General features: G+C 39.6%; 1 protein-coding gene across 1 annotated transcript; it reads left to right on the top strand.

Moving 5' to 3' along the window:
• Window positions 1-5,956: 5,956 nt before the first annotated feature.
• cyp24a1 (cytochrome P450, family 24, subfamily A, polypeptide 1) lies at window positions 5,957-12,439 on the top strand. Its single transcript, XM_078247496.1, has 12 exons — window positions 5,957-6,267; window positions 6,436-6,626; window positions 6,746-6,839; window positions 6,934-7,027; window positions 7,575-7,666; window positions 7,976-8,087; window positions 9,342-9,487; window positions 10,064-10,230; window positions 10,871-10,949; window positions 11,223-11,420; window positions 11,609-11,720; window positions 12,039-12,439. Exons 1-11 carry the CDS (start codon window positions 6,010-6,012, stop codon window positions 11,717-11,719), a joined length of 1,542 nt encoding a protein of 513 aa, XP_078103622.1. The 5' UTR covers window positions 5,957-6,009; the 3' UTR covers window position 11,720; window positions 12,039-12,439.
• The last annotated feature ends 463 nt before the right edge of the window (window positions 12,440-12,902 follow it).

The following is a 12,902-nucleotide window of genomic DNA, read 5'->3' as shown; positions in this document are numbered from 1 at the left end:
CTATGGTAGGTTTGAATGCATGTTTGGAAATACAAGAAGCAGAAGGGCCAGCCAAACTGACAGGAGGACAGACAAAGGCAGCTTCTCAATTTGGCAATGTCATAGATATTATCCTATGTTGATAACATTTATCAAGTTATCACAATATAAAGTCAGCGATGCTGTCCTATTTTTTATGGAGTGCTGCCATGAGTTTTCCAGATCAAGTAGTTCACTTAGTTCACAGACCTTTGTTACCTGTACTCACTCTGAGAACTCTGCATGCTCACTAACAGCAGTTCACCTCAGTCACCCCTGCCTCAACTGACTAATCTCTTCAAAAGGAATGATCCAATGCTAAAATCACTGATACACAACAATGTGAGGAAACATTTTACGGTGCCACATTTTTGACCTTATGACATTTCTGTTGCCTATCGACATTTCCCCTTTCCAAGGAACAAGCCTATGGCCTTACTTCTACTCCAACACTTTCCAGTCCTTTACCTTGTTTCTGTCCAAGAGGAGGGAGGGCGCTTCTCCATCCAGGGAATCATGACCCAAATACTGAGGAAACAGCAGCCTTAGTGTGTATAGGAGGAGGTCAGCAAGTTCACGGAAATGTGCTTCCTTACCAGCTCAAGCTTCAGCCCTTCCCCATCATCTCTATCAATAGGAATGACCTACCTTTTGGCCAGAGTCAATAATCTATGAGCTTTTGTGAGACCCATCAAATAAATAAAACCTTTGCTTGTCAGTGTCACAAGTCTTTATGTTTCATGAAATCAAAAGCTGCTCGATCTCAAGAATTTTAATGCTCAATCAACACCACACAGAATGTGAAGCGATTCGGGACACACAGAAAAACTTTGAATGACAGATAAAGTTGTTAAACAGGGAGACTGAAAATCGTTTGCCTGCACTGTCGACACCATTTAGAAGTGTATCTGTCAACACTGGAAGCCTCGCTGCTGCACAGGGAGTAGGGCATATCACGCTGCTAGAGGGTGGAGGATGTGGTGGTGGGGTGCTCCTTGCATTACTACATTCCTGCTCTGTTGTAAATATTTTTATTCTTAGTGTAAGGGTGGGCTTGGGAAGGGGGCACCTCACATTCCAGGTCAGGCCATATGTGACCACTCAGGCGGATGTGACTGTACGAAGCATTTCCATCTCCACTATGTATCCCAACTAATCTTCTCCACTGTGGCCCCCGCATTATTTTTCCAGGAGCACGGTGGTCTTCTCATGTATGAATGAATGAATGTGCATCTTTGTGTGCATGCATGCTTGTATATCTCCTTCGCATGTGCCTGCATCCCTGCGTACAGAGCAGCCTCCACTTCAAACCCAATCACCGAACTCACTGACATGTCAGTCAATTTGGACAGTTTGAGTCATCAGGTTTGTGTGCTCTGTGCGCTGATGACTCCACTGCTGCTGAGAAGGTCAGCTGGCCCCTATCTCATTTCATCACTTATCTCTCTGCCTGCTGATGTCCCGGCCACAAAGCCCTCACTGATTTGAGTGTAAGAGTCGCTGCAGTAGTCAAAGTGATACCTAAAAGATGAAATGATGAAAATGTTCAGTAGGGTCAAGAATCAGGATTTCAAGTAGAGGCATCTATCTTTAAAAGAAGAAATTTCTGTCTGTGTGTGAGTGTTTATGTCCTTAAACTAAAACTATTTAATATAGCACAGTAAAAGTCCTGCATTAAAATGTTTACTTCAAGAGAAAAGAGAGACATATCAGCACAATGTACTTATATTTACCTAACTTAATATTCAAGGTGGAGTTGGAGCTTCCAACTCTAATTTAATGCTGGATAGTTTAATGAATAATAATGCAAACAGTATATTTAACCAGGGTTGGCTTGGTTACTTTAAAAATGTATTCTGATACAATTACTAATGACCTGTTTTTTATTTGTGTCCTAATCCAAGTATCACAATATTAAAGTAACGTAACTTGGTTACTTTCCATTACTTTTGGATTACCTCAATAACAAATAACCTGTTCCCCTTTTCTGCTTTAAATACAAAATAATGGTGAAATTTCCACCCAGTGAAAGCACTTTTCCCACCAACGTTAGATGCCATGATAATAAATTGGCAAACTATGGTTTTACTCAACACCAGAGTGGTATTGTGTAAGACTCGTAAAGTGTTGTAATGTGTGCGCATGTGCATGGTAGTATATTGTTCTTCATTTTAAACTTGTAATCCTACTAATATTCTCCATTTTTACTAAATGTACACCCATTTCTAATGCTACCACGTCACTGAATGGTCGTTATCAGCCTGTAGATATTGGTTAGAAGGGGCCTGTTACATCTACCAGTAGGTTCAGAAGGCCATCATTATCTATTCATATGACGGTATAAACGGTCGCTGTTAGCGTTGTCCTGAACCTTTGGCGTCACTTTTTAACGCTCTGGGAGTGCCGTTGTGAATTTAAACAAAACTAATGGTACTTGGTTAGGTTTAGACAACAAAACTACTTGGTTAGGTTTAGGAAGATCGTAATTTTGGATTAAAATACTAATGTTCGTGGCGTTAGTTAAGAATGTTACGTAAGTAACGTTACGTAATGTAGCCTGCATTACTTAAAAAAGTCAACATTGACATTTGATTTCACTGCTCTTCTGGGTGAGGGTCCTGTGGGTTTTTTGTGAGCGTGGTTTATATCACTTCATTATATAATAAGCTATACAAGTGTGGATGGTCACTTTTTCTAACAGAAATTATATAACTTCATAATGCTTTCAATTTGATTTATTTTGTTATTTATTCATGTTTTATTTTGTGCAGCCAGTAGGGTAGGTATAGGGCATACATGTTGTTTGTTGTTGTTATTTCGTATTGTATCAAGCCCCAAGGCAGAGGTGTTGATACATCGTGTCTGTGTTTTAGATGAGACTGTGTGCATGTATTTAATTATAGTGTCTAGGCTCCCTGAATAAGTATACTCTCTTTTCTGTGTTATGTTCCTGTACCCTCGCCAAACTAGATGGAACAATCTGTTAAATTAATTGTGTTTACCGTGCAATACATTCATGATTGTTTTGTAAAACTCCATAACTGCATACACACTGAAAGCCACAGAGCTTGTGCTTTAATTTAAACTGATATTTAATTTGAAATCACAAAAAGTAGCATGAGAGATAATGACTTTTGAAGAACAAAAAACACAAACATACATCCTATATTTACACATTTATTGAGGTAAAAACCTTTTCAGTCACTTATTCTACACAATGTCAGAGAGGAGGGTATTGCGCAGGACTATTTGCCAATGAGAGAACATTAAAAAAAAACATGTTTTCTCAATGACTTGCACCCTGCGCAGTGCGAGCTGTCAGTGACACTGCCAGTGTTACCTCGTGTTCAATATGCCAGTGCAGGCCAGGGCACTGCAAGTCCTGAGGTAAAGCCTCACTCAACAACCCGCTGCTCTCGCTTCATACTGTTTAAGGAATAACGTTGTAATATAGACATTTCCTCTCCGCTTTATGCCAACTTTCTGTCAGTCGTCTAATTGTTTCATATATCCTAAAGGATTAATAGGAACACCATACTAATACCGTGTTTGACCCCCTTTCGTCTTCAGAACTGCCTTAATTCTTCGTGGCATTGATTCAACAAGGTGCTGGAAGCTAGAGATGTATGATGATGCTCCGATACTGCCTAAAACACTGGTATCGGTATTGGGAAGTACTGGAGTTTATGCACCGATCCGATACCACGTAATAAAGCCCTAAAGAAAAAAATACGTTAAAGTAGTTTATTTATGTTCTTTTTCCGTTATAACTGACTGTCAAACTGCACAATAAAAGAAAGTTCTGTGGCATTCATGTTTCACAAAGAGTTTAACCTGAGCCAGACTGATAACAAAGATAGAAATAATATCCCATCCATACAGGGATAGTAGTATACGGTTGTTAAAACATAATAAAATATATGACGCACTGGTATCGGATCGGTACTCAGTATCGGCTGATACGCAAGTTCAGGTATCGGAATCGGTATCGGAAAGCAAAAAATGGTATCGGACAATCTCTACTGGAAGCATTCTTTAAAAATGTTGGCCCATATTGATAGGTTAACATCTTGCAGTTGATGGAAATTTGTGGGATGCACATCCAGCCTGCACAGTGGTAACAAGGCATGACGGACCCATGTTCTCATTCTGTTTACGCCAAATTCTGACTCTACCATCTGAATGTCTCAACAGAAATCGAGACTCATCAGACCAGGCAACATTTTTCTTCAACTGTCAAATTTTGGTGAGCTTGTGCAAACTGTAGTCTCATTTTCCTATTTTTAGTGGAGATGAGTGGTACCCAGTGGGGTCTTCTGGTAGTGTAGCCCATCCGCCTCAAGGTTGTGCGTGCTGTGGTTTCACAAATGCTTTGCTGCATACCTCGGTTGTAACGAGTGGTTATTTGAGTCAAAGTTGATCTTCTAACAGCTTGAATCAGTCAGCCCATTCTCCTCTGACCTCTAGCATCAACGAGGCATTTTCGCCCACAGGACAGCTGCATACTGGATGTTTTTCCTTTTTCAGACCACTCTTTGTAAACCTAGAAATGGTTGTGCGTGAAAATCCCATTGACTGAGCAGATTGTGAAATATTCAGACGAGCCCGTCTGGCATCAACAACCATGCCACTCTCAAAGTTGCTTAGATCACTTTTCTTTCTCATTCTGACATTCAGTTTGGAGTTCAGGAGATTGTGTTGACCAGGACCTCACCCCTAAATGCATTGAAGCAGCTGATATGTGATTGGTTGATTAGATAATTGCATTAATGAGAAATTTAACAGGTGCTCCTAATAATCCTTTAGGTGAGTATATATATATATATATATATATATATATATATATATATATATATATATACACATATATATACACTGTACTTAAGTAAATGTACTTAGTTACATTCCATCACTGATCAATACAGTCTATCTTGTTTGTTTAATTTGTACAAAAACCCAAAGGAAGACACTGTTCAGATTAAACAAACTATGGGGATAAGTGTGTGTGTGTGTGTGTGTGTGTGTGTGTGTGTGTGTGTGTGTGTGTGTGTGTGTGTGTGTGTGTGTGTGTGTGTGTGTGTGTGTGCGTGTGAGTATTAGGGAGACAGATATCATGGAGGTGGTTTCACTGCAGGTAAACCTATCAACTAATCAACAGAGCTGATATCAAAAAGTTGATTGATAAAATGTATCAAATTAAGCTTTTCTACATATTTTTTTTCTATTCCTGCTTGCTTTTTGTCATGTGTATTTATTAAATAAAAGTGTTGCACTGTTGGAAAAAAGTAGATTTTAACATTAGAAGCCACATAGAAAGATCTGGAAACCCTTTAATAATAGAATGACATGATTCTGAGGATTGCCATGTTTGAGAGGACTATAAGATGAGGCAGCAACCTGCAAAACTCAAACAAACTTATACTCTATTTTAGATGATTTTCCATAATATTAATAATATAATTTAACACTACATGTGTAATTACAATTTCAAATTCAAAAGGAGAATGGCCCTGAATATGCAGTTTACCCCCCCTCCACACAGAACACACTCCAAAATACAAACAAAGCAAACACACATACACAAACACACACTGCAATCTGTCAAATATTTGCCCACGGTGCAGAAGTGTGGCAGTAGTATTTGCTCAGCCAAAGTTTCGTTTCTTCCAATCGCGGATCGCTCTGAAACACGGTTCAGAGCGTCACCTCCGATATTGCCTGTATGTTTATTTATAAAGCGAGGGGGGGCGACGAGGGCACCTTCTCGGTCTATCTGGGGTCATACGACCCTCCCAACGTGGATAAATGAATAGTGAGCTCGACGGCCACACCATGCAAGACCGGCCCCTGATTGGTTCAGTGCAAGGCAGGAATAAACACTCTCAGGGTATATATATTGTGGTAAGGTGTAACACTTCCAAGAAACGAGAAACCCCCACGATAATAGCCTATATCATTCCGCTTTATAAAACAAATCTACACGTTTTGAGGATGAGGACGCAGATCCAAAAAGTTCCTCAGATCGTAGAGTTTCTAAAAAAGAAATCTATGGGGCTGCAGCACTTCAAACCAACATCTTCAGTGTGCGCCATGGAGGAGAAGGATGCTGAGAAGGCTGCGCGGTGCCCTCACGCTGCCTCCAGAGCGCGCAGCCTGGACGCGATCCCAGGACCCACCAACTGGCCGCTCGTCGGCAGTCTGGTCCAACTTCTCCGGAAAGGAGGTCTGACAAGACAACACGAGGGACTGGTACAGTATAGTTAATAACTTTTCCTATTGTTTTCTTAACAAATACAGCCTATTTTTTGTTAAACATTGGAGCAACACAAATGTTTTTTTAACGAATTAAAAAAACATGCTGAAAGTATATCGATGTAAAATTTCTCTGACTGATAAAAGACTTTAAATTTATCTTAGGTTGATTATCATAAGAAATACGGCAAGATTTTTCGGCTGAAGCTGGGCTCTTTTGAGTCGGTGCACATTGGCACTCCTTGCTTGCTGGAGGCGCTCTATAGGAAGGAGGGAAATTACCCTCAGAGACTGGAAATCAAACCCTGGACAGCATACAGAGACATGAGAGACGAGGCGTACGGACTCCTCATCCTGTAAGTAGACTTTCGATTTCTTATTTAATCATCTAGAAAGTGTCCACAATTCGTGGGGACGCAGCTTTAACACGCTTGAAATGCACAAATGTTTTAAAGTTAACCGTTTGTGTTTGCAGGGAGGGGAAAGACTGGCAAAGAGTGAGGAGCGCTTTTCAGCAGAAACTCATGAAACCGACAGAAGTGGTGAAGCTTGATCGCAAAATAAATGAGGTAAGGTTCAGAGGTTCCAAAGTATCGGAGTTTATGTTTTATACGTGTTTATTGGTGATCGATGACTGACAGCTTCCGTCTTGTTTAAATGCAGGTGTTGGTGGATTTCGTTGGCAGAATTGGACAAATAAACGTCAGTGGAAAGATCGAAAACTTCTACTTCGAACTGAATAAATGGTCTTTTGAGAGTAAGTTCAACTGTTTTTGCCAAAGTTACCAATTTAGGCTGCAAGTAGGCTAAGGATTCCTTTTTATTAGCAGTTAATCTGCTGATTATTTTCTGGATCTATTGTTTGATCTGTGTGTGAGGAAAAATAATGGATGGAAGTGTCATCTTCAAATCACCAAAGATATTCAGTTTGCTTTCACATTAGAAAAAAAAATAAAAGCAGAAAAATCCTCATTTTATAGGCTGGTACCAGGGAATGTGACTGAAAGGATAAATTGATTACCAAAATAGTTGGAAATTAATTCTTTGTCGGTTGACAAATCAATGAATCAGCTCTACAGTTCATTATTTTGTTTACTGAAAGCACTGGGATGCATCTAGTATATAACAGTTGTATACATATGCCATGCTATTTTTGTGACATCTAACTTTAAAAAGAAAAAAAGATCAGTAAATAATTTGTGCTATATCTACAAGTATGTAGATAGAAATATTTAATTGAAAAGTCTTTATTGCTCAGGCTCTGAATCTCTAAATCTCACTCTTTGCTTTTCTTTGTCGTTTAGCCATCTGCCTCATCCTCTACGACAAGAGATTTGGTCTTCTGCAGGAGAAAGTCAACGAGGAAGCCATGAACTTCATCACCGCCGTGAAAACAGTGAGTACGCCTGCCTGCTGTTTGTTCAACTCATAGCAGCAGTGTGTCCCATAGGAGAGGACACCTGAGATGATCTGAGATAACAGCAGTTCAGTGTCTGACTGACACTCTTGCTGTATTTAAACTGGGATTGAGGGGCAAACCAATACCTATCCTCCACAGTCAGGAGATAACACGGGAATGCTCACAAAGGTCTAAGGGCAGAGGGGGGCAAGAAACAACAGAATACATGATAAAGATTGCATCATTTAGTGTGAGTGGATGATGATTAGCTTTAATTAACACTACCCTCTTTTTTTTTCTCTGTAGATGATGAGCACATTTGGCATGATGATGGTCACACCCGTGGAGCTCCACAAGAGCCTCAACACCAAAACATGGCAGGACCACACAGCAGCATGGGACTGTATTTTCAGCACAGGTACAAACACAAACACATACTACAAAATTACACAAAAAGATGACTCTCATTTGATAAAGTTGTAGTACAGTGTGTCTACACTGATATGCAAACCTGTTTGGGCTCAGTTCCAGCCACAAGATAGATAGATAGAGAGGAACAGAGGGAGGGTGGGTTTGAACTGAGTGCCTCTGTGTTTTTTGTGTACTTGGCACTCGGGTAAATGGCAGCCAGAGTCATAGTAACCACATGACCTAAGAGGGAGAACTCTGCCAAATATTTCTAGTAGCAGGAGGGAGGGAGAAGAGGATGCTGCTGTAGCTCATTACAACCGCAAACACACACACACACACACACACACACACACACACACACACACACACACACAGGTGGCAAACTTTATGATTCACATGAAGAGTCACGGATCAAACAGTTACAGAAATATAGAGGCATCACTGGTCATCCATATGATTCAGGTCATATGGATGTGATGTTATGTAAGGACATCATTGGACCTACAGTACACATTTAAAAATGGAAATTTAATTTAACACATCACACATTGCGTCTCGCCACGCTTACATACGGCCTGATGCATAAATCATACAGGCGAAGGAGGACAACCCAAAGAAAAAGACTAATACTGCCATAACTTGATCTGGATTACAAACTACAAAACACGTGGGACTAGTTACTATTATCATATTAGTCAATCTATAAAATGTCAGTAAATAGTAGAAAAATAACCCCAAGACGAAGGCTTAAAATGTCTCGTTTTGTCCGACCAACAGTTAAAAAGATTTTCTTTAAAATGACGTAAAGCAGAGAAAAGAAGCAAATCCTCACGTTGGAGAAGCTGGACTCAGCAAATATTTCTCATTTATACTTGATAAATGACATTGATCATCAGAATTGTTGCAGATTAATATTCTGTCAAACAGCTAATCCATTATTCAGTTCATTTGAGCTCTTTCAGCTATAAAAGTCAAAAGGTCTAAGAAATCAGTTCTCTGATATGTGAGATTTTAAAGCAACATGAGACCTAACCAAGCTCCAAACAAACAAAATGATCAGATTCCTCAATACAGAAGCAATAGTTAAAAAATGTTATATTATTTAATAAAAGTATCACAGAGTCTTTGTTTTGGGATGTCAAAGAGGAGCAATGGTCACCAGTAGAAAATAGCCAAGCACATGACAAATACACACTGAATACACTATGAGACAAATGTGAGATCGGTGTGATTACATCTTCACTGCTTTGTATTTCCTCAGCCAAAGTCTACATAGACAAGAAGCTGAAGAGGAACGCCATCAGAGCTCCTGATGACTTAATCGGTGACATCTTACACCACAGCTGTCTCTCTAAGAAGGAACTGTACGCAGCCATCACAGAGCTACAGATCGGAGGAGTTGAGACGGTGAGCAACATTTTGTACTACAAAGACACATTTCATTTACAGGAATAGTTTGATATTTTGGGAAATACGCTTAATAACTTTCTTGTTGAGAGTAGTTAGATAAGAAGCTCGATACCACTCGCCTGTATGGAGTGGTATCGATCTTCTTATCACTCACGTCAACAAAGCTATTAAACATGTTTCGCCTAATTTCAAATTATTGCTTTAAAGCTATTTCTGCCTATTCCAGCTTTTTGTTTATATACACTTAGCTGCACCATTGTATAGTTAAGAACTCAGGTTAACCTCTTAGACGTTTTACCTTTCGCCTATTTTCTTTTGAGGAGAAAAAAAACTGTACAGCCTTACAATACAATCAGGTGATGCAGTTACAGTGCTTCAAAAGCAGGGCATGAATGTTGTTTAGATGTAACTGAGGAGCCTTTGAGGGACCCCAAACATTCCTTAGCTCCCTTCAGAACCCCACTGAGGAATGCACTTATGGTAGCTGCCTCACTAAGTGACATCTCCTCTCTGCCTCCCTCTTTCTCTTTCTCTCTCTCTCTCTCTCTTTGGTGCTGTGTTTACATTTCTCAGACCGCCAACAGTATGCTGTGGGCTATTTTCAACTTGTCACGCAACCCTGGCGCCCAGAGGAAGTTGCTGGAGGAGATTAGAGAGGTGGTGGCTCCCAACCAGGACCCGTGTGGAGAGCACATCAAGAGCATGCCCTACCTCAAGGCCTGCCTCAAGGAGTCTATGAGGTACAGTACGACAGGGTCACGGTGTAGAAAACAGAACAGCTACATAAAGCTCCTGGCTGCTGCTACTACAGTTACATTATGAGACATAATTAGCAGGCTATAAACTGCAGTGACTTCCAAAAGCAGTATATGTCCAATTATACAGCTCATGGTCAAGTTAAAACATTTTTAGCTACACATTACATGACAACATCTACCGATAAATTCGATCCACAGTTCCAATCAGACTCACTGGCTGCATCATGATTTCGCTCAGTACCACGGAGATTAAGGGGCAAAACTCCCACACATGACTGCCTTAAAAACATGAGATATGCAGGCATGACTAGCAACAACAAGTGATCCCAGTTTAAACCCTGTGGTCATGTTTAAATCACTTCCTAACCTCTTATACTTTCTCCCCTTCTTCTCATGCAGTCACAAGTTGCCTATATAACAATATTTAAGGCTAATGCCATAACCACATCACACAGGGAATGTACATGACCCATGACTGGAGATTATATCTCACCTCATCTTGCACTGTGAAAAACATCAAGAGTATGTTTAGTTCCTGTTAAACAGCTTAGAGATGGGTGTCATGCTACATTATAGCTTCACTGAGACCATTTCCCATGCATTTTTTTTTTAATTCTTACAGGTTATCGCCATCAGTCCCATTCACCAGCAGGACTCTGGACAAAGACACTGTGTTGGGAGATTATGCAATTCCCAAAGGAGTAAGTGGCTTAGTTCTCATTGCCATTACACCTGACATGAGCAGATTACATTCTTATATAAATTTACCGATGTCTGACGAAAAAATCGTATACTGTACAAAGTCTAAATGGAGCAACTCTAACAGCATGTGCAACTCAGCAACTGCATGGCAGGATAGGAATTACAGTAACAAGGTCTTTATTGGACTTTATACTGGAGCCTACTATGTATTTAATTTATATGTAGGAAGTACTGAAAATAATGCTTTAATTGATATTTTTGTTCATTTACAGACAGTTTTAATGATAAACAGCCACGCACTGGGCTCCAATGAGGAGTACTTTGACGATGGGAAGAAGTTCAAACCTGAGCGCTGGCTGCGGGAGAATAACACCATCAACCCCTTCGCCCACGTTCCCTTCGGCATCGGAAAAAGGATGTGCATCGGCCGACGGCTGGCAGAGCTGCAGCTACAGCTAGCCATGTGCTGGGTAAGATCAGACAGAAGTTCAGGACAGTTTATAGACTCATTACCAGTCACATTAAAGCAGTGTACAAGTGTGTAGTTCAATAAAATTTCTCAACACTATAGACTGACTGTTTTGGATTTTTCTACTACGCGACACTCTTGAAGCTTTAATCCAATGATTAAATCCAACCCTGCTTGTGTTTCCTACAGTTGGTCAGAGACTATGAGATCGTGGCAACAGATAATGAGCCGCTCAACGTGATCCATTCAGGACTTTTGATCCCCAACAGAGAACTTCCTGTTGCCTTTATCAAGAGATGAGGTGAGTAGATCTTTTTTTTTTTGTATCTCCATTTCTGCTTTTTCTTAAGACAAAAGTTTGACATCTTGGGAAATACAGCATACGTATGGTCTTTTTCCCCCAAGAGTTCAATGAGAAGATTGATAGCACTCTCCTCAGATGAGAGTGCTATCAATCTTCTTATCTTACTCTCCACTGGAAAGCGGATAAGCATATAACTCTTACTTTAAGTCTGATGTTTATTTAATCTAGGTTTCTTATTCACGGTAACTACAAAAGGACATTAACACTGTGGCATTTGCACATATTGAATTATTAATTATTTCTTTCCCCTCTCAGGCTCCATATTCAACTCTTGTGGACATAGTGACAGAACGACAATACCTCTGTTGCCATGGCGCTGATGATCCAGTGTCTCCCTCTATTGCTGCTCTGTAAATAGAATACATAAGACAGACATTATTATATATGTAATCATTGCCATAAATACCTCTAACCTATTTAAAACTATTACTTATGACTGACTAAAATTCCAGGTGATACATAGAAATTGGATGTTGTGCCAAGGCAGCTGTGTATGTAAATGTCTAACGAATGCTTTTCCTTGTTTAATAACTTTAACTTGTTTAATGACCTTTTTCCTAGTGTATATAAAGTGCCATTCTAATATTGTAATATTGTACAATGTGTTATGTAGAGGCATATTTTATTCACTGAAATAAATACATAAATGTATTAAAGCCATGTCTGTGTTTATTTTTTAAACTGGTGCATTGCCAAGATTGGTATTAAAGTTTTTGGGTCATTTGGAGTCTTAACAGCTTGAGTAACAGAACTGAATAAATATTTTTTTAAAAGGTATGTATGCCTGTTTCTCTTTTTTCATTAGACAAGTTCTGTTTTCCCGAGTTTGGTCCAATGCTTGATTCAGATCATTACAGAATAATTCTATAATATGTACATTCAAATCAATCAAAATCCTTTTCAGATGAATGTTTGATGTAATATTTTCAAACAAAGTTAAGTGGTCACGTGTTTAGTATAATGCTTTTTTAAGTGTAGTTCCCCAATCATGGCGTGTGACCCCTTAAAAAGAGATGTCTGCTTGTGACCTCAGTGTGGACTTGAGTTATGAGTTTTTCTCCTCAGACTGCTTATACTTTTACTTTTGATGCCGTCAATATGTTTGTACTAAATCTGTTA

Source organism: Sander vitreus, chromosome 4, assembly GCF_031162955.1.
Source record: "Sander vitreus isolate 19-12246 chromosome 4, sanVit1, whole genome shotgun sequence".
Lineage (NCBI taxonomy): Eukaryota > Metazoa > Chordata > Actinopteri > Perciformes > Percidae > Sander > Sander vitreus.
This window is presented reverse-complemented; position numbering and strand designations above follow the sequence as displayed.